This window comes from Bufo gargarizans, chromosome 3, assembly GCF_014858855.1.
Source record: "Bufo gargarizans isolate SCDJY-AF-19 chromosome 3, ASM1485885v1, whole genome shotgun sequence".
NCBI classification, from domain to species: Eukaryota; Metazoa; Chordata; class Amphibia; order Anura; family Bufonidae; genus Bufo; species Bufo gargarizans.
The window spans coordinates 237,582,218-237,608,652 of record NC_058082.1 but is presented as its reverse complement, the minus strand read 5'-3'; the positions used below and the strand labels follow the sequence as shown (position 1 = coordinate 237,608,652).

The window sequence follows — 26,435 nt, the reverse complement described above, 5'->3', positions numbered from 1 at the left end:
AGCGCTAACTACAGGTTAGTCAGTGGTTGGCATGAGGACAGGAATCAGACTGACTCTGCAGGAATAGCTGAGCAGCGCCTATGTAGCATCATCAGGTTCTGACATGAATATGATGTTTATGCAAAATATTACTTACAGGCACGGCAATGGGAAATTTCCAATGACGTGGATTTTATATAAATAAACTGTAGCCACTTATGTAACTGTTGTCCTTGTGGAAAGCATATGATATTCCTGCGACATAGACTGAGCGGAGAGGATCGCGGAGACTGGGCAGAAAGTTTACCTTTCAACAAGATAATGACCCTAAGCACACAGATCAGGGTCTCTGAATTCTACACATAGCAATGTATAAAGAAATTGCACAGGTTAATCTGTTCTAATGTAGGAATAACATGTAACACTTTAGATCAGAAAATAGTTTATGTGCAATGCTGTCTTTAGACACTTTCACTTTTTTCACATTTTGTTATGTTGCGGCCTTGTGATAAAATAAAAAAAAATCATTCATGAATTATGGAGGCTACTGTGTTATTAAGACATTTTTTGTACCCTTCTCCAGATCGGTCCCTCCACACAATCCTGTCTCTGAGCTCCATAGGCATTTCTTTCCTCCTTGAGACTTGGTTTTTTGCTCTGACATGAATTATCAACTGTAAGACCTTACATAGAAAGGGTGGTGTCTTTCCAAATCATGTTCAATCAACTAAATTATAGGTGTAGAAACAGCTCAAAGATTATGAAGAGAAATGGGAGACCACAGAGCTAAATTTCAATTGCCATAGCAAAGGGTCTGAATACTTATGTCTATGCAAAAGTTTATTTTTTATTTTTTTAAAGCGGTTGTCCCATCTGCGCTGTTCACTACCTATTCTCCCCCACAGCACCCTGCTTCCTAAATTTACTGGGGGCGGTTACCAACAATTTGATTGATAGTGCAGGCAAACTGCACATTGCTGTTGACATCACAGTACTTGCTTGTACAGGGGCAATGATCATGAACAAACCATTCATTCACAATCATTGCCAATCATTTGCTGGCAGGCCCGTCTCATTCATCATTTTCTACGCCTGGTTTAGGAGTACAAAATGGTCTAAATGTAAGACAGCAAGGAAGCTGTCTGACGTTTAGTATCAGCGCTGAATGCCCCAAAGTATGGTACAGGCCCCTGCTTCTTTATAACTTCAGCAGATCCACTCCCAGCTATAGGGGTTAATAAGACCGGTGTCTAAAATGATGGTCTTAATAAATGTGTCCATCTATATATATCTCTGAGTACCACTTAACCTACACACACCCCTGTATCTGTAAGGCACTGATTTGCCAATACAGGGCTTGCTTATGCAGCAATGCCATCCTGTGATTCCTTTGTGGCGCAATTTTGGCAAAAAATGGCGAATCTTAGGTCCTGCCCCCTTTCCCCAATAAGCTCAACTCCTTTCCGCTATGCCCCACCTCTTGTCGAGCAGGTCAGAAAAAAGTGTAGACACGTAAGTAGATCTAGGCCAGAGTGCGTACATATTTTATATATGCAATTAACGTGTGTCTATTTCTGGGTAATTACTGTATGTTGTTTATGTCTAAATAGTGAGTGGCATCCTTATGGCAGAATGTGCATTTCTATTAACCTTCATTATAGTGCTCTATTGCTTCTAAAAGTAACTTTTTAAAATGTTCCTTTGTTCCACAAAATGTAATCAGCACTAAATGATCCGGGAATCAAATCTTTACTTAAAACCGAAGTTATTTTGATGTTGGAAACTCCCTATTGTTTCATTCATGCCTGGTGTTTATTACTAAATCCAGTGGAAGCCAACATTGTGCAGACAACATGTGATATTATATTGCAGATTTTCACTTGCTAAAATCTAGCATGCCATCTGAAGGTTTTGGCACAGTGGAAGTATTTGATTTTGGGCTGGGTGCATGCCATTATCTTGACTTGCCATAATGTTAGAATCATTGTTACTAGGAGTCCTTCCCATTATGTGTTTGTATAGTAGTGGTTATCTATGATGCTGATTTTACGTAGGTAACCTAGTCAATTAAACTAGGATAAAGGACTTTGAAGGACTTTGTGAGTTATTACCTGTAGCCGAATATCAGGGCTGTTTTATCCATAAAAATTTGCCCAATGGTGCAACTGCACTGGGCCCACCAGCAGCAGGTCACATGGCTCCCGGTTCCCAACTGTCCCGGGCTCAGCAGGATGGTTGGGGGACTACATTATGTCCTGATTTCAACTGTATCTGCATCCCGAGGACCTAGGGCAGTGATGGCTAACCTTGGCACTCCAGCTGTGGTGAAACTACGACTCCCAGCATGCTCCATTTTTTTCTATAGAGTTCTGAGAGCAACCAAGCAAGTGGGGCATCTTGGGAGTTGTAGTTTTACCACAGCTGGAGTGCCAAGGTTAGCCATCACCGACCTAGGGCTAGGTATTACTTTTTAATTTTACTGAAACTACAGGGGCAACACTATTGTAAGGGGGCACTAAGGGGCCATTCTTACTGTCAGAGGATGCTTAAGGGGCAAAAACAATTCTAGCATTCTAGTGTGTAGGAACACTGGGGAGGGGGGGGGGGAACTACTATGTGAGGGAACTAAAGGGGGGGGGCACTCATGACTTTTCTACACTGGGCCCACCAATGTGTTAAAATGGCTCGGCAGGAGATGCTGATTACATAGTAAACTTTAGTAATGAGAGCTGGTACTTTATGTAGTGTTGACATGCATGTATACATACTTTAAGGCTGAGGTAACAACCTTCGGCACTCCAGCTGTTTTGAAACTACAACTCCCAGCATACACACTTGCTAGACTGTTCTTGGAAGTCTTATAGAAGTGAATGGAGCATGCTGGGAGTTGTAGTTTCATGATAGCTGGAGTGCCAGAGGTTGCTGACCCCTGCTTTAGGGTTTTTTCCACATACACAGTATTTAATAAAAAAAAAAAAAAAAGGGTGAAAGTCCTTCCTTTATAATTACTATTCCTTTGGAATTGACTTCTGGCTTTGAGTTTTTCCTGAAATGCGGCATATTAAGCCACTTATCATTGGTATTTACCCTGGCAGTATAGCTGGGTTAAACCCCACTCTGGCGACACCACCATCAACAAATACTTCCTCCTCTTATCTCTCCTACACCTTGACTGTACCTTCAACACCCTGGCTTCTGGCTCTCTAGCTCTTTCATTTCCCTCCTCTGAAGAACTTCATATCAATCAATAGTGACTGACATAATGCTACTGCAGTAGCTGGTGACAGCGGTCCTATAGAGATGGAGGCAAGGAGCAGCCTTCATGTTCAACCACTACTACAGTCATACAGAGGAAAACAGGACCCCATTTTCGTGATCGGTGAATGTTGCAGTGGTCAGAAACCCCACCCATCAAACGCCTGGGGGTTAGGAAAAAGTTTACATTTTGCAACACTGAGGGACATTTATTATGATTGGCGTCTTACATACCATCTCTGCTCCGCTGGTCTCAGATGCACCACACATGTCCTTCTCCTCTAGTACTTTACAGATGGCAATAAATGCACACACGTGAATGTAGAACTTTTCCATTATAAAACAGCTATGTTGGTTGATTCCCTGTATCCAGGAACAATCAGTTTCAAAGGCTACTATTCATTCTGGGAAATATAAATGTGTTATGCAATCCCAGTGCTCTGGCATTGTTTTCTGGGGCTGTATGAGATATTAGATTAACATTCCACTTTCTCCAGCTGGAAAAATCTTAACACCTTCATGTCCACCTTCTGTGTATATACACCTTGTCAATGCTCCCTGCAGCTAGCACAAATATATGCTGTATAATATATATGTATATATATACAGGTGTTACCGGTTTGCCAATACACTGTCGAAGGCGCAGGCCAGGATACCTCCCGCCCTGCACCTGGACCTTCGCAAGCACCATCAGCAACCACATCCACTTCCGTGTCCCAGTGCAGTATACAAATGTTCTTACCCCAGGCATTTCAACACAAGCGCAAATACCCAGCCACCCACCCACAGGCCATAGCACTAAATGCACAACTTTCCAAATTACTGGCCCTGGAAATTGTGCGATTGTGGACACTGAGGCCTTCCGCAGCCTGATGTCGGCAGCTGTCTCTCATTACGCAGTCCACAGCCGCCACTATTTTTCACGGTGTGCCGTGCCCACCTTACACCAGCATTTGTCCCGTAACATCACCCGTGCCCTGACTAACGCACATGGACAAGTGCTTTTGGCCAGGAATGCTACATTTCCCTGACGGCACACCGGGTGAACGTTGTGGAGGCTGGGCACGAATCGTATCCTGGGATGGCACAGGTGTTACTGATGCCAAGGATTGTGGACCCTAATTCCATCAGGGTTTCCGCCACCACCTACGTTAGTGGCTCCAACCCCCACTTCTCCTCCTGCGCCTCCTCCTCCACTTCAACCTCAGAATGATCCTCTTGCAGCACCAGTCAGCCATCAGTCAGTAGCTGGAAGCAGTGTAGCACTGCAGTTGGGAAGCGTCAACAGGCTGTGCTTAAGCTGATCTGCTTAGGTGACAAACAGCACACCGCCGCAAAGCTGTGGCAGGGGATTAGAGACCAGACTGAGCTGTGGCTCTCGCCACTCAACCTAGAACCAGGCATGGTTGTGTCCGATAATGGCCGTAACTTGGTGGTGGCTTTGAAGCTCAGCAAGCTCACACACATCCCATGCCTAGCCCACATCTTCAACTTAGTGGTTCAGTGGTTTCTCAAAACCTACCGCAATTTGCCTGAGCTACTGATTAAGGTGCGCCACGTGTGTGCCCATTTCCGCAAGTCATCGTCAGGTTCCGCAGATCTGTCAACGCTGCAGCAGCGCTTACAATTGCCAGCTCACCGACTGTTGTGCGACGTGAGCACGCGCTGGAACTTCATGTTCCACATGTTGGGCAGGCTTTGTGAGCAGCAGAGGGCAGTAGTGCAATACCAGCTGCAACATGGTCGTCGCCTTTCCAGTCAGCTTCCACTCTTCACAAGCGAGGAGTGGGCATGGATGTCTGACCGCTGTGAAGTTTTAAGAAACTTTGAGGAATCAACACAGACGGTGAGCAGCGATAACGCTATTATCAGCGTCACCATCCCACTTCTGTGTCTACTCAAACGCTCGCTGCTCACAATTAAGGCCGACGCTTTGCATGTGGAAGAGGTGGAAATGGGGGAAGACATTATACAGACCACCCTCAGTTCGTCTTCTCAGCGCAAATTGGATGATGATGAGAAGGAGCAGGAGACGTTGCCTCCGTTACAGAGGGTAGTACCTATGGAAGTTTAATTCCATCTGTTCAGCGTGGATGGCCAGAAGAGGAGCAAGAGAATGAGAAGATTGAGAGTCATCCTCCTGATTATGACAGCAAAATCTTGCCTGTTGGGACTCTAGCACACATGGCTGTCTTTATGCTAGGCTGCCTTTCCCGTGACCCATGTGTTTTATGCATTTTGGACAACACCGATTACTGGTGGTTCACCCTTCTCGACCTCCGCTACAAGGAGAACTTCTCATCTCTCATTCCTGTGGTGGAGAGGATAAGCAAAATGTTGCAATACCAAAAAGTCCTTGTGGTAAAATTGCTCCAAAAATTTCCAGCTGACAACGATGGCGGCAGAGTACGTATTTCCTTGGGCAACCGAGGAGGGGAGACGAGGGGAACACACAGTAGTTCCAACAGAGGCAGGGCAACACTCTCCAAAGCCTGGGACAGTTTCATGACACCCCGCCAGCACCCTCACCCTCATACACGGCCTAGTGTCACAAGGAGGGAAACATTTTGGAAGATGGTGAAGGAGTACGTAGCAGACCGTGTCAGTGTCCTCAGTGATCCCTCTGTGCCTTACAACTACTGGGTGTCCAAGCTGAACACGTGGCACGAACTGGCACTCTACTCCTTGGAGGTGCTGGCCTGCCCTGCCGCCAGCGTTTTGTTTTAGTGGGTCAGCTCACCAGCAGGCCCTCACTTACAATCTTTTAGAGGGTTAGTTCACCTGCAGGCCCTTGCATATAATGTTTTAAAGGGTCAGCTCACCAGCAGGCTCTCACCTACAATCTTTTAGAGGGTCAGCTCACCTGCAGGCCTTCGCATATAATGTTTTTGAGGGTCAGCTCACCAGCAGGCCCTCACCTAAAATCTTTTAGAGGGTCAGCTCACCTGCAGGCCCTCGCATATAATGTTTTTAAGGGTCCGCTCACCAGCAGGCCCTCAACCATAAAGTTTCACAGGGTCAGTTCACCAGCAGGCCCTTACCTACAATCTTTTAGAGGGTGAACTCACCTACAATCTTTTAGAGGGTCAGCTCACCAGCAGGCCCCCACCTACAATATTTTAGAGGGTCAGCTCACCTGCAGGCCCTCACCTACAATCTTTTAGAGGGTTAGCCCATCAGCAGGCCCTCACCTACAATCTTTTAGAGGGTCAGCTCACCAGCAGGCCTTCACATATAATGTTTTTGAGGGTCAGCTCACCAGCAGGCCCTCAACCATAATGTTTTAAAGGGTCAGCCCACCAACAGGCCCTTGCCCATAATTTTTTCAATGGTCAGCTCAACAGCAGGCACTCACCCATAATTTTTTTGATGCTCAGATCACCAACAGGTGTTTTAGAGAGTCAGCTCTGCAGCAGACCCTCACCCCTAATGTTTTAGATGGTCAGATCAGCAGCAGGCCCTTGCCCGTAATGTTTTAGATGGTCACCATCAGGCCCTTGCTCCTAATGTTTTTGAGGGTCACCAGCAGGCCATCAATAATAATTTTTCAAGCGTGTACGATGCCATCCTTTATGTGTAATAAAGGGTGTATTGGAGTGCCGGTTCCCTGTAATTTTTGGAAGTAGGAGTTCCACTACCTGAACAAATGTACCACAATGTGAATGAGGCCCTCTATTATGTGATATACAGGTTGTATCAGAGTGCCTCTTGTAAATTTTGTCAGCACTTGCACTTTATATATAAGTAAATATACAGGAAAGAATGTTTCCTAACAATTTGTCCTTTAAAATCGATTTTATCTTCGGTTTTGTGCGTATTATTGTCTGTAAAAGTGGTGTATTACTCGGACAACATCGTTCCCAGCAGCGACCTGGGAGTCCAAGATGCCTCCAGACATCCTCCTCATGCTGTTCCCGCACCATTTCGGTGGGGTTTCCATCAATTTTGACCTTTTTCTATGAACCAGACACCCCCCCCCTCTTCAGAGCAGGGGGTGCCTGTTTTAATGCTCGGGTTCTCCCATTGACTTCCATTATGCTCGGTAGAACAACCGAGCATCCCGAGGTGTTCAACCCGAGCACTTTGGTGCTCGATCAAAACGAATATATCAACACTCAATACTTATTGACAAAAAAATTGTGCACCTATATAGAAATGTCAGATTGGTGCAAAATTCTCCATGCATTTATGTCTCAGGCAGATATGTAAAAGATTACAGATGTGATCTGATTAGACACTGGGTCTTGCCTAGAGGGCATAAAAGTGCTTCCTTTGCTGACCTACAAAAAGGCTCTCAGAGGCTACTTTTGGATAGTGTACACTTTGGTGAGAGTATGTTGACTTCTAGACATGTCTCTAAGACACACTTAAAGACATTTGGGGTCATTTATGAAAAAAGCGTTTTAGATACCGGTCTTAATAACCCCTTGCGCTGGTGCATGATGCGCCTAAGTCTTGAAGAGGCGCCGGCCTCTGTGCTGGTGTAGATGTAGATAATTTTCTACACCTAAAACAGGTGTAGAAAATGATAAATGAGACAGGCCACCCTCCTTCCCCACCCACGCCATACCCCTTTTTTAGACCTGCTGTGAGTGGGGAAAAGTCGCAGATTCATCCGCAAATCCCCTTTGCCACCAAATCTGACAGATATACACAAAAAATTGGAGTATATCTAATAATAAATTACCCCCATTGTGCCCAGTTGACAGACTTTCAGATGGGGGCGCATCTTTGGACTGAGAGAAGCAGGATGGTTGATTCGATGAATTGACTGCTATCTAGGCTGTTATGACATATCTATTAGGAGGTGTTTGGAGTAGTGGTTACGTGCGGGCATGCACATGGTGAATAGACCACCAGTAGATGGGATTGTTTGATCCACCCACAAAGCCAGTCAGTATCTGTTGTGGCCACCATTTGCCTCATGCAGTGCAACATGAGGTGTTAAAGCAAACCCATATACAGACGTGGACAAAATTGTTGGTACCCTTTGGTCAATGAAAGAAAAAGTCACAATGGTCACAGAAATAACTTTAATCTGACAAAAGTAATAATAAATTAAAATTCTATAAATGTTAACCAATGAAAGTCAGACATTGTTTTTCAACCATGCTTCAACAGAATTATGTAAAAAAATAAACTCATGAAACAGGCATGGACAAAAATGATGGTACCCCTAGAAAACACAGAACATAATGTGACCAAAGGGACATGTTAATTCAAGGTGTGTCCACTAATTAGCATCACAGGTGTCTACAACCTTGTAATCAGCCATTGGGCCTATATATATGGCTCCAGGTAATCACTGTGTTGTTTGGTGATATGGTGTGTACCACACTCGACATGGACCAGAGGAAGCAAAGGAAAGAGCTGTCTCAAGAGATCAGAAAGAAAATTATAGACAAGCATGTTAAAGGTAAAGGCTATAAGACCATCTCCAAGCAACTAGATGTTCCTGTGAGTACAGTTGCACATATTATTCATAAGTTTAAGATCCATGGGACTGTAGCCAACCTCCCTGGACGTGGCCGCAGGAGGAAAATTGATGACAAATCTAAGAGACGGATAATCCGAATGGTAACAAAAGAGCCTAGAAAGACTTCTAAAGAGATTCAAGGTGAACTTCATGCTCAAGGAACATCAGTGTCAGATCGCACCATCCGTCGTTGTTTGAGCCAAAGTGGACTACATGGGAGACGACCAAGGAGGACACCATTGTTGAAAACGAATCATAAAAAAGCAAGACTGGAATATGCCAAACTACATGTTGACAAGCCACAAAGCTTCTGGGAGAATGTCCTGTGGACAGATGAGACAAAAATCAAAGTTTTTGCCAAGGCACATCAGCTGTATGTTCACAGACGAAAAAATGAAGCATATCAAGAAAAGAACACTGTCCCTACTGTGAAACATGGAGGAGGCTCTGTTATGTTCTGGGGCTGCTTTGCTGCGTCTGGCACAGGGTGTCTTGAATCTGTGCAGGGTACAATGAAATCTCAAGACTATCAAGGAATTCTAGAGAGAAATGTACTAGCCAGTGTCAGAAAGCTTGGTCTCAGTCGCAGGTCATGGGTCTTGCAACAGGACAATGACCCAAAACACACCGCTAAAAACACCCAAGAATGGCTAAGAGGAAAAAATTGGACTATTCTAAAGTGGCCTTCTATGAGCCCTGACCTCAATCCTATTGAGCATCTTTGGAAGGAGCTGAAACATGCAGTCTGGAAAAGGCACCCTTCAAACCGGACACAACTGGAGCAGTTTGCTCATGAGGAGTGGGCCAAAATACCTGCTGAGAGGTGCAGATGTCTCATTGACAGTTACAGGAAGCGTTTGATTGCAGTGATTGCCTCAAAAGGTTGCGCAACAAAATATTAAGTTAGGGGTACCATCATTTTTGTCCATGCCTGTTTCATGAGTTTATTTTTTTACATAATTCTGTTGAAGCATGGTTGAAAAACAATGTCTGACTTTCATTGGTTAACATTTATAGAATTTTAATTTATTATTACTTTTGTCAGATTAAAGTTATTTCTGTGACCATTGTGACTTTTTCTTTCATTGACCAAAGGGTACCAACAATTTTGTCCACGTCTGTACCTACTAATGGTAAGAGACACAAGAAAAAAATGAAGAAATTTGCTCTCAGGTATTATAATGTAGACTAAGCACACATACAGTATTTGATTGTGCAGCCTGAGCAACAGGCAAGGTAATGACACATTTCAGCATTACAGCTTTGTTTTAGAGTTGCTTAGTCAGACAATGTTTTCTAGGACTAGAGCCAATGAACAAATCACCCATAAATGTTACTAAAAGTCATATGGTAGGCGTCCTTTGAAATAACTCACATTGTGTACTTAGACTAGCAATGAAAGTGCATATGTGCAGAGGTGGACAATGTCATATCCAACATCAATTCTCTGCATATGTGTGCCAGTGTAACTCCTACATCATGTTTATTAGCTGTGCCAGTACTATAGCTTTTGGTGTGAGCATAGCTGAAGATGGTTTTACGGTATCTTCATACAAGCTGCACAGAGCTTACAATGAGAAAACCAAGGCATAAAAATATCAGGGGCAGACTGGTTATAGACTCTTCCGGGACAATTCTCAGTGGGCTGCGCAAGCCCTCCTCATGACTGCTAGCTACTTAACATTCTGGTGCTCCAGTGTTAACTAACTCTGATAGTACCAGATACTAATAAGGTACCCAGCCTGTAGCTACAAGTGCCCTCTTGTATTCAAATACTGTGGCCAGGCAGAGAGACGCTGTCTTACTGCCCTGCAATTAACCTTCATAAGCCTTAAGATACTAGGCCTAAAGCCTGTGAAGCAGTAAAATGGAACAGGTTATCATGTGTTGACATCATCACAACCACCTGTGCAGGACACAGGCGCTACAATGACATCATTGTGAACTCCTTTGCTTAGATGAAAGCAACTCAGGTCAGAGGAGTCCTGCGGCCTACTCCGCCAACAGCGTAAGGGAACAGGATCGGGGTATTCGATTTTTATTTGTTCATCTGGCCACTTGATTACTATAGGGGCTTTAGGGGAAGTTTTCACCTCCAGTAGAAGAGGAGATAATCCCAACTGAGACTGGGCCCCCTCTTGCCCTGGGCCCCATAGCAGTCGCATGGTCTGCCGCTATGGTAATTACGCCCCTGCTGGGGACACTATAGGGAGCATTATGGGGACATATTTAATACTGGGGCACTATTATAATTGGTGGCACAATGGGGGGTATTAATATTGGCAGAGGTGCTAAGGTGGGTATGATTATTGCTGGAGGTACTATATGGGCAGTATTATTACTGAGGGCATTATAGGTTGCATTATTATTATTGGGGAAACTATAGTGGGCATTTGTGTTACTAGTGATATTTTAGGGGGCATTATTATTACAGGGGGCACTATTTTTTAAGCAGTATGTTTTTTGGGGAGCACAGCAGCACAGTATTGCAGTGGCACAAGGATGACACTGTTGGGGCACCAGAATGGGATGTTAAGAAAGTGGGGAGGATGATGAAAAGATTAGGAGTATGAGACATGGCTGGAAGAAGTCATCATGAGGAAAGGGGGCAACATGTACATCAGAGGAGACATTACTGGATGTAATAGGTATATAGTACTGCACTCTCCTGCATGACAAGGCTACATGCTGAAGGTAGGGCTGGCTTGGTGCTGTGGCCTGCGTCTCGCCTCTATATCTTAATTAGAGATGACTGGCAGAGGAGGACAAAACGTGTGAGCTGGAGTTGTCCACCACAGAGGGGAAGCTTCTAGGGAGATATTTTGTGCTGCACTGTGGTATTTGGTTCTGCTGATTCAGCATTTTGTGCTTCACTGTGTTATTTGGTTCTGCTGGTTTAGTATTTTGTACTGCACTGTGGCATTTGGTTCTGACTGGGTATCCATTGTGCTGCACTGTGGCATTTTCTTCTTGTAGGCAGCATTTTGCGCTGCACTGGTATTTGGTTCTGCTAGGGTAATAATTTGTGCTGCACTATGGTTTTTGGTTTTGCTGAGGCAGTATATTGCGCTGTAGTATGGTATATAGTTCTGCCGAGGCAGTATATTGCACTGTACTATGGTATTTAGTTCTGCTGAGGCAGTATATTGTGCTGTACTATGGTATATAGTTCTGCTGAGGCAGTATATTGTGCTGTACTATGGTATATAGTTCTGCTGAGGCAGTATATTGTGCTAACCTATGGCACTTAGTATTTGGCATTTCTAGCCTCACCTTCCTGCTTACAACATGGGGCCACTTTTAGTTTTTTTTCAAGATCCACTTTAAGTTCTCAGTCCACATCTGAAGAATACACATTTGTATCTGTTTATATGGAAAACCAAAGCTCCATGTAAAAAGTGTTTACATACCAGACCGGCGCACAGAGTCCCTTGGCTTACAGATTTCTGTCTCCAGCTGTCTTCTTCATACTCTTTATTTGTGATGTCACTATGGATGAAATTTCATCATACTCCATCAAAATAGGAATGGTGCGAGTGGTAGGAGAGAGTGAATTGCAGAGCAAAGTGATGGAAATTGTAAATTTTACAGTATACTATTAGACAAAGCTTTATTTGCAGAACCCGTAATACCCTAAGGACTTTTAAAGCCACACAAAGGTGTAACTGCAGTACGCAACCCTGCAGGGTGAGCGATGGTGAGGTCACTAACCAAGGGTGTTTCTGGTACTCAGTTTTTCATATACCCTGGGCAAGCGTACAGCAGTGATGGAGAGGCTGGCACATGGATCCTCTGGGGCACTCTCTGTGTATAGTGACCAGGCCGGGTGGTAGGTGAGGTGCCCTGGGTGTTGCAGGTTTTTAATGTGCAAATGTGCCGGTGGCAAGATCCCTTTAAGTTCGTGACGCCAGTGCCGGTAACGGTGAAACACCGATTTATTGTAGTAATAATTGAGGAACACAAGTTGCAGTAAACAAGAACTTTCTTTTACTGAAACAGTTCAACTAATTTACAGTCTTTAGTTGGTTCCATATGTAAAAAGGTTAAATACAGGCAGGCTTTATATAAAATGGCAGGCAAAGTCTTTGCAAGATACTCAGAGGGCATAAACACTTATAGATCAGGCTGCACTTTTCCTCAGGTCCTGTCTGGGTTACTCCAAGGCCCGTATGCCCTATTGCTGGCTTTATCCTTGGGTAGGGAAAACCTTCCTCTGGTATATGTCCCCTTCAGCTCTCTGTTTGGCTGGAATAAACTTGTCTCTGCTCTGTACCTTTATAGGTACTTGGTTACTCAGGAGGCAAACTCTTCCCCTGGATGGCAGCTTCTGAGCTTCTTTGCTCAGGAAACTCAGGCAGGCTAGACTGCACTAACTAGCCTCCTGGACTATACTGCACTCTCTCTTTCCTGTCTGGGCCTAACTATATACAGGTCCTTCTAAAAAAATTAGCATATTGTGATAAAGTTCATTATTTTCTGTAATGTACTGATAAACATTAGACTTTCATATATTTTAGATTCATTACACACCAACTGAGGTAGTTCAAGCCTTTTATTGTTTTAATATTGATGATTTTGGCATACAGCTCATGAAAACCCAAATTTCCTATCTAAAAAAATTAGCATATTTCATCCGACCAATAAAAGAAAAGTGTTTTTAATACAAAAAGTCAACCTTCAAATAATTATGTTCAGTTATGCACTCAATACTTGGTCGGGAATCCTTTTGCAGGAATGACTGCTTCAATGCGGCGTGGCATGGAGGCAATCAGCCTGTGGCACTGCTGAGGTGTTATGGAGGCCCAGGATGCTTCGATAGCGGCCTTAAGCTCATCCAGAGTGTTGGGTCTTGCGTCTCTCAACTTTCTCTTCCCAATATCCCACAGATTCTCTATTGGGTTCAGGTCAGGAGAGTTGGCAGGCCAATTGAGCACAGTAATACCATGGTCAGTAAACCATTTACCAGTGGTTTTGGCACTGTGAGCAGGTGCCAGGTCGTGCTGAAAAATGAAATCTTCATCTCCATAAAGCTTTTCAGCAGAGGGAAGCATGAAGTGCTCCAAAATCTCCTGATAGCTAGCTGCATTGACCCTGCCCTTGATAAAACACAGTGGACCAACACCAGCAGCTGACATGGCACCCCAGACCATCACTGACTGTGGGTACTTGACACTGGACTTCAGGCATTTTGGCATTTCCCTCTCCCCAGTCTTCCTCCAGACTCTGGCACCTTGATTTCCGAATGACATGCAAAATTTGCTTTCATCCGAAAAAAGTACTTTGGACCACTGAGCAACAGTCCAGTGCTGCTTCTCTGTAGCCCAGGTCAGGCGCTTCTGCCGCTGTTTCTGGTTCAAAAGTGGCTTGACCTGGGGAATGCGGCACCTGTAGCCCATTTCCTGCACACGCCTGTACACAGTGGCTCTGGATGTTTCTACTCCAGACTCAGTCCACTGCTTCCGCAGGTCCCCCAAGGTCTGGAATCGGTCCTTCTCCACAATCTTCCTCAGGGTCCGGTCACCTCTTCTCGTTGTGCAGCGTTTTCTGCCCCACTTTTTCCTTCCCACAGACTTCCCACTGAGGTGCCTTGATACAGCACTCTGGGAACAGCCTATTCGTTCAGAAATTTCTTTCTGTGTCTTACCCTCTTGCTTGAGGGTGTCAATGATTGCCTTCTGGACAGCAGTCAGGTCGGCAGTCTTACCCATGATTGCGGTTTTGAGTAATGAACCAGGCTGGGAGTTTTTAAAAGCCTCAGGAATCTTTTGCAGGTGTTTAGAGTTAATTAGTTGATTCAGATGATTAGGTTGATAGCTCGTTTAGAGAACCTTTTCATGATATGCTAATTTTTTTAGAAAAAGAATTACATACAAATCAGTACCAAAGGTAAAATCAGCCTTCATAGTCATACGGACATATTCATATACTGCATGTCGCTGTATAGTGACATTACTAATTTATGCAACATATAAAGTTGTCTCACTTCATCTCTTAAAGGAATACGGACATGTCATTCCTGTCATTCAGCCCCGCTGCTCCAGTGGCTCTAGTGAGTAGAATCCACCTTGCTTCCCTCTGCAGGAGCAGCCGGTGTCGATCCCCTCCCCTAGGGATGGGTCGAACCTGTTCCACTCCTGCAAAAGGAAGACAACGCTGGCGGCCGCCGTGCGCGGCCCTGATATACTCAATCAAGCGGGGGCATCCCTTGCCTGAACGGATAGAATTGACATGTTCTCTTATTTGCTCGAAAAGTGGGCGAATTGTTTTGCCAATATAAAATCTCTTACATGGACAAAATAAAACGTAAACAACATAGGGTGTACGACACGTTATAAAATCCCGTACCACGTGTTTAACTCCTCCTATTTGTAACCACTTACTGCACACATTTAATGCACAAAGGGAGCAATGTCCGCACTTATAGTTTCCTTTAGATTTTTTACTCGTAAGCCAAGTCTCCACCTGTGGTTTGTGGAGTACACTATTCACCAAATTATCTTTTAAGGGTTGTGCACTTTCTAAATGTGACCATTGGTCGCTGGCTGGAGAGGTTGCTCAAAGCGGGATCCCCTTTCAAAAGATCCCAGTTTTCATTTAGAACCCGCTTGATGATGTCCGCAGCGGGGCTATATTTAAATGCAAAGGTGAAACGGGGTTGTTCAATGCTTCTGTCTCTCTCAGCCAGCAATGCATCTCGATCGAGTGCAGCTGCCCTGCATAGGTCTGCTGAGACTACTCTCGGCAGGTAGCCCCGATCCAAAAGCCGGTTGCTGAGCTCTTCTGCCTGCCTGTGAAATCCGGCGTCAGTGTCGTTGATCCTCCTCAAACGGACGAATTGTCCGTATGGGACGGCTCTCTTCACCGACGGCGGATGAAAACTAGTCTGGTGAAGCAGCAAGTTAGTCGCTGTGGGCCTGCAAAAGCCCGTGGTGTGTAATACACCATCCTTCACTGTAACGCGCACTTCCAGAAAGTCAAGCGACTGTAACGCGCAGCAGTCAGACTGTACCATCATCAAGGCAAGATCTTGGTGAAAAATGAATGCAGCACTGGATGGAAATAAATCTTGTGACATTGCAGAAGCTTATCGAAACAATGCCACAGCGAATGCGTGCCGTAATCAAAGCTAAAGGCGGTCTTATGAAATATTAGATAATATATTTTTTGGGTGACGACTTTTTTTTGGGGACAGGCAGTGTACATGTGTAGTTATGTAAATATTACTGAATGCTGAGGTATTTGCCCATTCCTGTATATAGCAGAGTTTTTCCAAGGCTCCAGACAGTAGCAGGATCTTTACTTAGCAGATATACAATTCTCACCTTGTTTCCATAAAAAGATATAAAAGTACAAAAAAATAGCAAAACAAAGCTATGATCTGGCTCATTTGTGTTAAAAACAGAACACATTACAGCCTTGACTAATAAACGTTAAATGGGTTGTACCAAGATTGATACTTATCACCTCTCTACAGGATAGGTGATGTGTCTAACCGTTGAGGGTCTGACTGCTGGGACGCTCATGGTCATGAGAATGAGAGTTCTGACTTCTGTGTGCATGAAGCCGGGGTCAAGCATGCATGCTTCTACTCCATTCAATCTCTATGGGACTGGCAAAGATAGCCAAGCAAAGTTTTACGGAATTTTCGGCGGTCTCAAAGACTTTCAATGGGGCGATGGTGTGCATGTACAACTGACATTTCATTTAAAAGGAGAGACGGTGCCCCTATTCGTGTGATCAGAACTCCACCAATCAGACATTTATCACCTATCCTGCAGATAAGTGGCAATCTTGGTAGAACCCTTTTAGTTGGAACCAGTCATCAGGTTCACGGGCATCATGCAGGGGCCATAGACCCTACTGGGAAATTTCCCGGTGAGCACTATGGTATTGCTGACCTCACTTATTTGTGTTGCCCCATCTTCTATCAATCTGTGCCCACCTACAACATAAGGGCCACTTTTGTGCAGATCCCAACATCCGGCGACAGGTGGTGCAGCCAATAGCAGGCCGTGATGGTGACCTGCCCCCTTGTGTCACCTCTGTATCATAATTAGAGATGATTGTCAGAGGAGGACAGAACGTGTGAGCTGGGGAGCGGGTCACAATTGCGGCCTGCTATTGGTTGCACCCCCCGTCGCCGGATGTTGTGATCTACACAATGGGGAGATGCAGCAATGGCTGTGGAAGGATCCAGGAGCACACAGGCGTCAGGGACCAGGTAAGTATTGTTTGTATGAGGGGCCCAGGCCTTGTGTGTGGAGGGTGGGGGGGGGGGGGGGGTTACAGCTATTAATAACCCCTTTAGGTTCCCAAGCCGCACCTGGCATCATGAAATCCTGACACAGTATATCATGACAGAGTGCTATGTTTCAGAGAAAACATAGGAAGAGATTTATCAAACTGGTGTGAAGTAGAACTGGCTTAGTAGCCCATAGCAACCAATCGGATTCCACCTTTCATTTTTCACAGTTCCTTTGGAAAATGAAAGATGGAATCTGATTGGTTGCTATGGGCAACTAAGCCAGTTCTACTTTACACCAGTTTGATAAATCTCCCCCATAGTTTAAAGACAAGTGGGGAATGGAATGAGGAGTCCACCGAATGGCTTTTCCCTGCGCTGCTTGATTGACAGGTTGCTCCCTATAAGCAAACATGGATAGACTTGATAAGCCAAGGAGGGCAAGAAGATGCCACATAGTACACCCTTTGCCCTGCTCATTAATAAAACAATGTTTCCTCTGAAATGCCGCAGTCATGAGGGACCCTGTCGGGAAATTATTCTGCTGTGGTGTGGACAGGCTGAACCTGATGACAGATTCCTTGTAAATCACTAACGCAACAATATTTATTCCAATATTAGAAAAGGAAGGCCAAAGAACATGGACTTCCATGGAATATATAAATCATAATGCAGGTGCAAATTCAGACATATCCTGTTTGGCTGTGGCCATGATCATATGCTCGCAGCTTCCAGATGTCAACTCGGCAGAACACAATGAGCCATACCTGTGTACTATGCGGGGAATGAGTGACTCACCGCGAATGTAACCGTTTATTAAGGTGTGTTCTTCCTTCCAGCAAGAATACTGCATGCCATAAAAATGTAAAACGTGTTCTTCTGCTCAGGCAGCATATGATCATGAAATGTTTCTATGGAAGTTCAATAAATAGCTATATACGATCATCGCGTATGAACGCGGTCTGAGAGAAGCGGCCTTGTTACTCATAGTACCAAAAGGCCGTATGGCATTTTTCTATAACACTACAGACAAGCTTATCTCTGCTTGGCTACAATGGTCAAAAAGGACCCTTTTTATTTAAAGGATGTTTACACAGCCTTTTTTCCATGCAGATTTTGGCACATATACTGCACCAAAATGTCATCTCATTTTTTCAATGCGGAATTCAAAACCATGTCAAGAAGGGAGGTTGACTGGGGCAGTCCATGGACAGATCTGTAGCATTCAGACTACAACTCCACTGCAAAATTTAAGGACAAGCCTCTGATTTCTGCTCCCCCGATCATGCTTTCTCGACATGCATCTGAACATACCGTTTTCCTATGGTCAGTATTTTGCATCAAACCAAAACCAGGAGTGGAACCTACAGACAAAAAGTATAATGGAAAGATTTGTGCCTCTGCGGTGTTCCAGGCCAACACCTGGTTTTGGCTTAAAAATACTGATCAAATATGGACTGTGTGAAAGTAGCCTAAGGCTACATGCACACGACAGTGAAAAAAAAGTCTGTTAAAAACGGACACACTGTCAGATTTTCATGGCTATGTTGCATCAGTGCGTGTGCATCCATTTACTGGCCGTGTGTCTGTTTTTAATGTCAGTTTTTTATGTCTGTTAAAAACGAATTTGATTGGCAGTTATTTCTAGACCCACCCTTCTGAGAACACCCACGGGATAGTATGCCCCCAGCTAAAATAATGTCCCCCATAGTGTAGGAATTTTTTTATTTTTCCTGCCCCCAGCTAAAATAATGTCTCCCACGGTGTAAATATTTTTTTTATAGTGCCCTCAGCTTTAATAATGCCCCTATGTAGGCCCCCGGCTAAAATAATGTCCCCCATAGCGTAGGAATTTTTTTATTTTTTTGCTGCCCCCAGCGAACACTAAAACGCTGCCTGACGAAGCAGAACCAAACAGATCCGTCCTGGCACACAATGTAAGTCAACGGGGAAGGATCCGTTTTCTCTGACACAATAGAAAACGGATCCGTCCCCCATTGACTTTCAATGGTGTTCAAGGTGGACCCGTCGTGGCTATAGAAGACATAATACAACCGGATTCGTTCATGATGGATGCATGCGGTTGTATTATTGTAACGGAACCGTTTTTGCAGATGCATGACGGATCCGCAAAAAAAGCTAATGTGAAAAAGAGCTCGTGGCTTGGTGCCCATGGACCTGGGGTGGAATGCATCCATGACGGATCTGCAAAAAACGCTAATGTGAAAAAGAGCTCGTGGCTTGGTGCCCATGGACCTAGGGTGGAATTGCAGAGGAAGATCCTGTATTCTGCTGTTGGATTTGCAGATAAAAGGAGGACACTTTAATTCTTTGCACTCATTGCATTGATCATCATGCTGCTAATCTGTCCCGACCCTGAAAAGATGGATGTTCTGAGCGCCCATTACTTCCATAGAGCTCACACAATAAATACCACAAAGTAGGGGCAGTATTGTTTCCTGGATTCCGGCAGGAGAGATAAAGGACTTGTTCACATAGCAACATCGGAACGTCTGGGAGAATGTGGAGTGATCAGGTACATTATTCCACGCAGTCATTAGATTAAATTAAAGAAGTACCGGGACGTTAACCCCTCCATCACTGGGCAGAGCTGATCTGCTTCATCCCGCACTACCTCCCAGGGATCTTCTGCGCTGCAGAGGTTAACGCTTCGCTTAGTGCGCTGGTATTCAAGTCTGTGAAACACACTGAACACAAAGATCTCATTCATCAGCTGCGCTCCCGCTAGGAAGAAAATGTGGGAAAGATTTCGCTCACACACAGAATCAACATGGTGGCCGAAAAAACAAGACAGGATCTCATTGTTGATCAGAGAGTGTTTAGTTAATAGAGATGGGAGGACCATAGTGCAAATCAGGCATCGATGCTTCTCACAAAAGTAACAATGGAAAGCAAAGTGTTAACAGTTCACAAGTACCTGCGAATGTGACAGCACAGACAATAGGAGGCCGACCCCAGTTAACTGTCCATGAACATGGCGCCTACTACAAGGTGCTACGCGTTTCACCAGCCTGCAGCATAGTGCCCATTAGTGTTTCAGTATCGTTATCATATCATCACTCTAATGCATCTGACATAATAAATGCCTACAAACCTAGGACGATCTGTGTCTCCGCAGTAGAGGTATGACCACATGGTAGGGGTTCTGCATGCAGTTTTAGAAGCCAAATTTGAATTCACTCCTGGTTTTGACTTTCAAAACGGCATCAAGAAACCTGGCCACGCGGTTGTACCCTAACACTACAAGCAAACCCTGTGAAGTCTTGTCCCGTAGCCGTAACACCTGTCTGATACATGTTCACACCGTAAAATACACGTCCGAAAAATTGGGCGGGTATTTGATGCAAAATATGCCTCCGATTTCCGCCACTTATTGGTAGTTTGTCACAACACTGATTACACCACAGATGAGCCCCATTCAATGAGGGTAATCTGCTCACAGACACCTGCCGTGGCAGGCACGTGGAAACCGTGTCAAGTACAGACATGCACCTTCTTGACGTGGATTGCATAATAATCTGCGGCCATATAAACAGCGATGCAGATTCCCACGGAAAACAATGGGATGCAGGCTTGCTGTGGTTTTCATAAGGATTTTGGTTCAAGCCAAGTAAACACCCTTTACTGTTAAAATTCAGTGAGGAGCATTTATCATGGTCTTCAAGTTACTACTGTGACTTCAAGTCACAAATTGCGCTGCACGCCATAATTTGTGACTTTTTCAAGTTCTCAAAACTTTTCTAAAGTGATGAGAAAGGAGTGTGGCTTCACAGGAGAAGGCGCGGCCTCTCTCAGCGCACCTGATTTATTATAACTTGCGCCAGAAACTGGCTTAAAGGGAACCTGTCACCTAAAAAACGCCTCCCAAACCGCCAGCATTACCTTAAAGTAGCCAGCAGTATGTTCCTAAAGATCCTTTTCTTCCTCTGGCCCGATGCACCAAAATCTTGAAAAATTAACTTTATTCCCCTGTACGTGCTATGTAACAGCAGAGTTTGAAGTCAAGGGGGCAGCGGCCTCCTCGCTTCAAGTCAAGATAACCACACCCCCTTTCCCAGCCCCTTTACCTCTGATTGACAGTCGCGCACGTGAATGTCTGACGCGCACTCACAATCGGCCGGCTTTGCTGAACAGCCGAAAGCTATCGGCTGTCAATCAAAAGCGAAGGTTCTGGGAAAGGGGGCGTGGTTATTCTGACTTGAAGCGAGGAGGCCGCTACCCCCTTGACTTCAAACTCTGCTGTTACATAGCGCAGACAGGGGATTAAAGTTTGTTTTTCAAGATTTTGGTGCATCTGACCAGAGGAAGAAAAGTATCTTTAGAAAAATACTGCTGGCTACTTTAATGTAATGCTGGTAGTTTGGGAGGCGTTTTTTAGGTGACAGGTTCCGTTTAAGCTATAGCTCAAGACTACCTGTAGATTAGTGTTTCTGGCGCACCAGGGCCAGAGATACTCCAAATTTATTGAGACATCTGCAGGGGGGGGGGGGGGGGGGGAATCAAGACTGGAATACGGAAACACCAGGCCTTGATAAATCTCAAACACCAATTTTATCAAAAAGTACATGGAACTGAGTATTGCAGGATCTGACTACTCAGGTTCTGTTTGTAGTCTGTAACCATGGAGACACAGGAACTGTATACACAGTATGGTAGGATATTTTCAATCAAGACTACTTGCAAGTGTTGTGCAGTTGTTAGATGTAGGCTATACATAGGCTTTCACGTGAACTGGTCACAGGGAGAAGTATATCACTTTACAAAGTAAATCTGGACGTCTCTCCTCTCCTTAAAAAGAAAACAAAGCCGACGGTGAACTCAGCCTCAGCCAGGGTCACACATCTGGTTACCGTGCAATGTCTCTGCCGCCCTCAATGGTTGGGGGTTGGATCCAACAAGGGAAGAGAGGTATAAATCAAAGCTTTAGACCATGTGCAGTTTAATGATTATTTTTCGCTGAAAAATCTGCACCCAGAATCCCTTCTATTCAAGGAAATGGGCTTATCCATCGTGGACTTTGTGTGAAAAAGTTACATTTTTTTTATCCACTTAACAGAAAGAGGAATAACATCATTACAATAAAGTAATAGATTTGTGTGTTCCTGAAGCAGAAATTTAGGAGCAATGGCCGACAAGTGACCACATTAAACAGGCGGCTCAACAAGGTCTGTAACTGCTATTATATCACTTGCAGCGACCGTATAGGCAATCGCTAATACAAATATCGATATGCTAGTGTACATCATTAAAGGGGTTTGCCAAGTTTTGTGGATACGAGTCTGATTGGTGGGGGTCCAACCATTGGGACCTCCACCGATCAGGGGAAGGTCCTGTGTCATGTGCAATGCTGCTGCATTCATCTTTATGGGGCCATACTGTGTACGCCGCTTCTCCTCCACAGTCCCAGAGATAAATAGAGCAGCAGCGCACATGTGATCACTGTACTCGGAGGGTTGGCACAGGACCCCAGCTTTGCGAGAAGTTGGACCACCACCGATCCATTCTCTTAGTCCCCATCTATGAGGACCAGATATATACGTTTAAAACTTGACAAACCCTTTTAAGTTCATCCTACCGCCTCCCAGTCATGCTACCTGGTACTGTGTCGCACTGGTTTGTGACATTGTGACGTCAAGTATACTGAAACACAGACACGAGCACCAAATAATCCTCAGGCAGGCAAGGTAAGCGATTCCCTTCCCCGCAGCCGAATCCACAGAAGATCCGATGATAAGGGCCTTCACTATAAACTGCAACATGTCCGCCTGCTTCTATACCTTTCTTCCCTGCTGGATCCAAACTTGGCAGACATGACACCCCACCTCACCCGGGCCTGACATGACCGCCATTCAGTTCTCAGCTTATGGGACGTTACATTTACAGAAAGTGCTATCTGTGCAATGTGTATCACGGGGGCAGGTGAGGTACAAAAATAGAAATGTATGGGGTCATCTATCAAACTGGTGTAAAGTAGAGCTGGCTTAGTCGCCCATAGCAACCAATCAGATTCCACCTGTCATTTATCAGAGTTCCTTTGGAAAATGAAAGGTGGAATCTGATTGGTTGCTAAAGTTTTCCTTGACACCAGCTTTGATAAATCTCCCCCTTGGTGCCTTATTTTACATGAAGCACTGGACCACCCATAAGTTATAAAAGACAGGCGGCCTCCTGTACCAAATATTACAGTTCTATCAAACACCCTTCCACCTCACCACCACTGTAGTACAACTATTTGTTAGCTTCAAAAAATGTGCAACATATTTGTATATAAAATTAGTAAAAATACAAACTCTATAGCAGCCAATCAGACTGCAGCTTTCACTTTACCCGTCTAGGCTAGTAAGGAATGCATACACACTGTTCAGCAGTTACCCATAGCAACCAATGAAATCACACCTATCATTTTCAAAGCTGCGCTGGAAAAATAAAAGCCGAAATCTGGTTGCACGAGGCCGCCTGTATGTGTATAGTCCTGAGGCCGCCTCATACATAGTCCAGTCACAGTGGGGCAGCGTCAGCCGAACACATTGGACTTGGGCCGGTGTCTCATGGGGCTCTTGAACATCTCGTCCTCGGGGTCTCGGGCGGACAGGTTACTGTGGATGATCTGCGTCCTGAACCTGATCTTATTGAGCCGCGGTCTCCCGGAGCCCTTCCTGCTGATGTCCCCTCTGTGGCGCCCCCCACCGTCCAGCTCGTCCTCGGGCAGCTGTGACAGCCGGTGCACAATGAGCTGGGAGGGCAGCACCCGGGAGAGCCGCCAGCGGCCCGCTCCCGAACTCCCCTCGTCCTCCTCGGCCGCAGCCGGTACCGCTCCCACCAGCGCCTGCACATCGCGGGCCGTGTCCGGGCTCAGGTACTGCCAGGCTTTCCGCCCGCTGTAGTCTCTGATGTCCAGCTCCGCATCGTACGCCCCGACCAGCAGCTTGATGACGTCCAGGTGGCCGTGCATAGCGGCCAGGTGCAGGGCGGTGTAGCCCCCGGACGCCCGGGCGTTGATGTTGACAGGCACCCGGTGCTGGCGAGCGTGGGTGAGCAGCGTTGCCAGGAGCTCGTGCTGCCCGTGCTTGGCCGCCCAGTGCAGGCAGGAGAAGCCGGTGATGAAGTCCCGGCGGGTGATGAGGCCGGGCTCGGCGAGCAGCAGCTCCTGCAGGGAGTCCCAGCGCGCCCGGCACGAGCTCAGCATCCAGGCGTGCTCCAAGGGCTCCAGCGCCACCGAGCCCGCCTCGTCCTCCTCATTCCCGGACACGGACGAGGAGCTGTGCAGGGACGAGCTGTCAGAGTCCCGGAGCCCGGCCCGGAGCAGCAGTCCTCCCCGGCGCAGCTGTGGGGACACCGGGTCCCGGACGCCCCTGCGGCTGTTCCGCGGAGTCCTCCCGCTCAGGAGGGAGACATCGGGCAGTTCCTGGGGGGCGCTTGGCTGCCTGGCTCTCGTCCTCCGGCTCCTCGGTCACGGAGATGATGGGAGGTGCGTCATACCCCGGTGAACCATCTCCCGCCTCCTCCCCGGAGTCCGGAGGATGCTCTTCCGGCGGCTCATCGCTGGGCTCCGGTGTGCTGCTCGCGTCCTCCCCGCTGCTGGAATCCGGGCTGTGTGCGGAGATCGGGCTGCCGCCCGGTTCTGGCTGCCGTGCTCCGGCTGCTGGGTCCTCGCCGGACTCCCCCGCTCTCCGGTACTTTTTCCGCAGACACACGTACTTCACCTCGCCCTCCGCCCGCACGCTCGCCACCTCATTCACGATATCCTTGAAGAGCTGTCGGTTAGCGGCCCGGGCCTCTCCGGGAGGCGCAGCGGTCAGCAGCGGCCGGAAATGCTCCACCAACTGCTGGTTGGGGACACGGCCGCCCTTCTCCCTCAAGAAAGAGATGACCGAATCCCGGCTTATGTCGCTCATGACTGACCGCTGCCCGGACAGGTGTCGGGAGACATGTCACTGCGGCTCCTCCCTCCTGGGAGGCTCGGCGGGGGTGGTAATGTCAGCTCTCTCCTAGCAACCTCTTCAGAGCCACTGGCAGCTGCCAGCGGCGCGTTCCCGCCTGGTACCCAGAGCGGACTGTACCACCTCATTCAGAGCGTGAGAAAAGGGGAGTGTTCCTGCACATGGCCAATCGGCTGTGTATGATCCTAAGGAGCCATTCGGGAGACTCCCCCCGGCGGCGTGCGCAAGTGGCTCAATCTGAACCGTGCAAGCGCTGAGCTACATTACCTCGCAGACAAAGCGGTGTGGAATAGTGACACGCGGCGGACAATAGAGGCAGCTGTAGTGGTAGATGTAGCGGGGCTGAGTGTGGAGGAGGGCAGGTAAAGCTGCTTCATTCAGTTCCTGTAGCCGGTCTGTGAGGAAAAAGCTTCTTTTATTCTAGTACTGACCAACTGAAATGTGCCCTAGGGTTATGGCAATGTAAATCCAGCTCTGCTACATCCACCTGTCCCAATATCACACCCAATGTATAGAAGGTTTCGTAGGGCTTCTCCACAGACAGCACACGTATCCACATGCGAATTTCCATGGACTTTTGGTCCACTGTAAAAATGCGGGAACTGGCTCTACTTTGGTCTATTGGTGGATAGAACGTGCCCAAAATTCGTAAAAATGAATTAATCACAGTGGGAAAACACTGAGATGTCCTGAATACTTCTGTCTAAGGCTACTTTCACACTCGCGTTTTCCCTTTCCGCTATTGAGATCTGGAGAAAGACGGATCCGTCCTGACACACAATGTAAGTCAATGGGGATGGATCCATTATCTCTGGCACAATAGAAAACGGATCCGTCCCCCATTGACTTTCAATGGTGTTGAAAACAGACCCATCATGGCTATAGAAGACATAATACAACTGGATCCGTTCATGACGGATGCATCCGGTTGTATTATTGTAATGGAAGCGTTTTTGCAGATTCATGACGGATTCACAAAAAATGCTAGTGTGAAAGTAGCCTAAGATTTTCCTTCCACAGATTGGACACGAGCACGTAAATAAGTAACTAGCCGATGCCGTTTTTTAGGAACACAATGACCCACATCGTGACGAGACATTGTCATAAAGTGAGCCAAAAGTTGATGCAATTTGGGGTGCAGCTTCGCAGGGAAGGGGGTGTTCCACTAAAATGAGGGTCATTTATTGCAGCACAATTCTGTCCCAGTCATCCAACCAATTGGAAGTGTCCCCCCCCCCGCTTCAGCCCCTGGGATAAATGGGTATGGTGGATCAGTGGTTGGTACTAGGGTTGCCACATTCAAATTCAAGTAAGGACAACCTGGAGTATGGATGGTCTCCCTTTTTGCAGGTGTACTCCGTTTCCTCCTATAGACATACCAACATAGAAGACCTCCTGATCCACAGAAGAAGACCCCCTGATCCACAGAAGAAGACCCCCTGATCCACAGAAGACGACCCCCTGATCCACAGAAGACGACCCTGTGATCCATCTGTCCTTATTTATCTCAGATAGACGTGGT

General features: G+C 46.2%; 1 protein-coding gene and 1 long non-coding RNA gene across 2 annotated transcripts in view; both read right to left on the bottom strand.

Annotated features, from left to right (window-relative positions):
• LOC122931207 overlaps positions 1-3,600 on the bottom strand; it is a 74,217-nt gene extending 70,617 nt beyond the window's left edge. Inside the window, exon 1 of the long non-coding RNA XR_006388223.1 lies at positions 3,469-3,600. This is a non-coding gene — a long non-coding RNA (uncharacterized LOC122931207). The remainder of the gene's footprint in view (positions 1-3,468) is intronic.
• Positions 3,601-22,477: 18,877 nt separating this feature from the next.
• On the bottom strand, positions 22,478-24,992 carry LOC122931267 (ankyrin repeat domain-containing protein SOWAHC-like). The gene is given in 2 exon segments (XM_044285324.1): positions 22,478-24,373; positions 24,375-24,992. Coding segments are annotated over 2 exon segments (1,380 nt in total). The 5' UTR covers positions 24,869-24,992; the 3' UTR covers positions 22,478-23,487.
• Between the last annotated feature and the right edge of the window lie 1,443 nt (positions 24,993-26,435).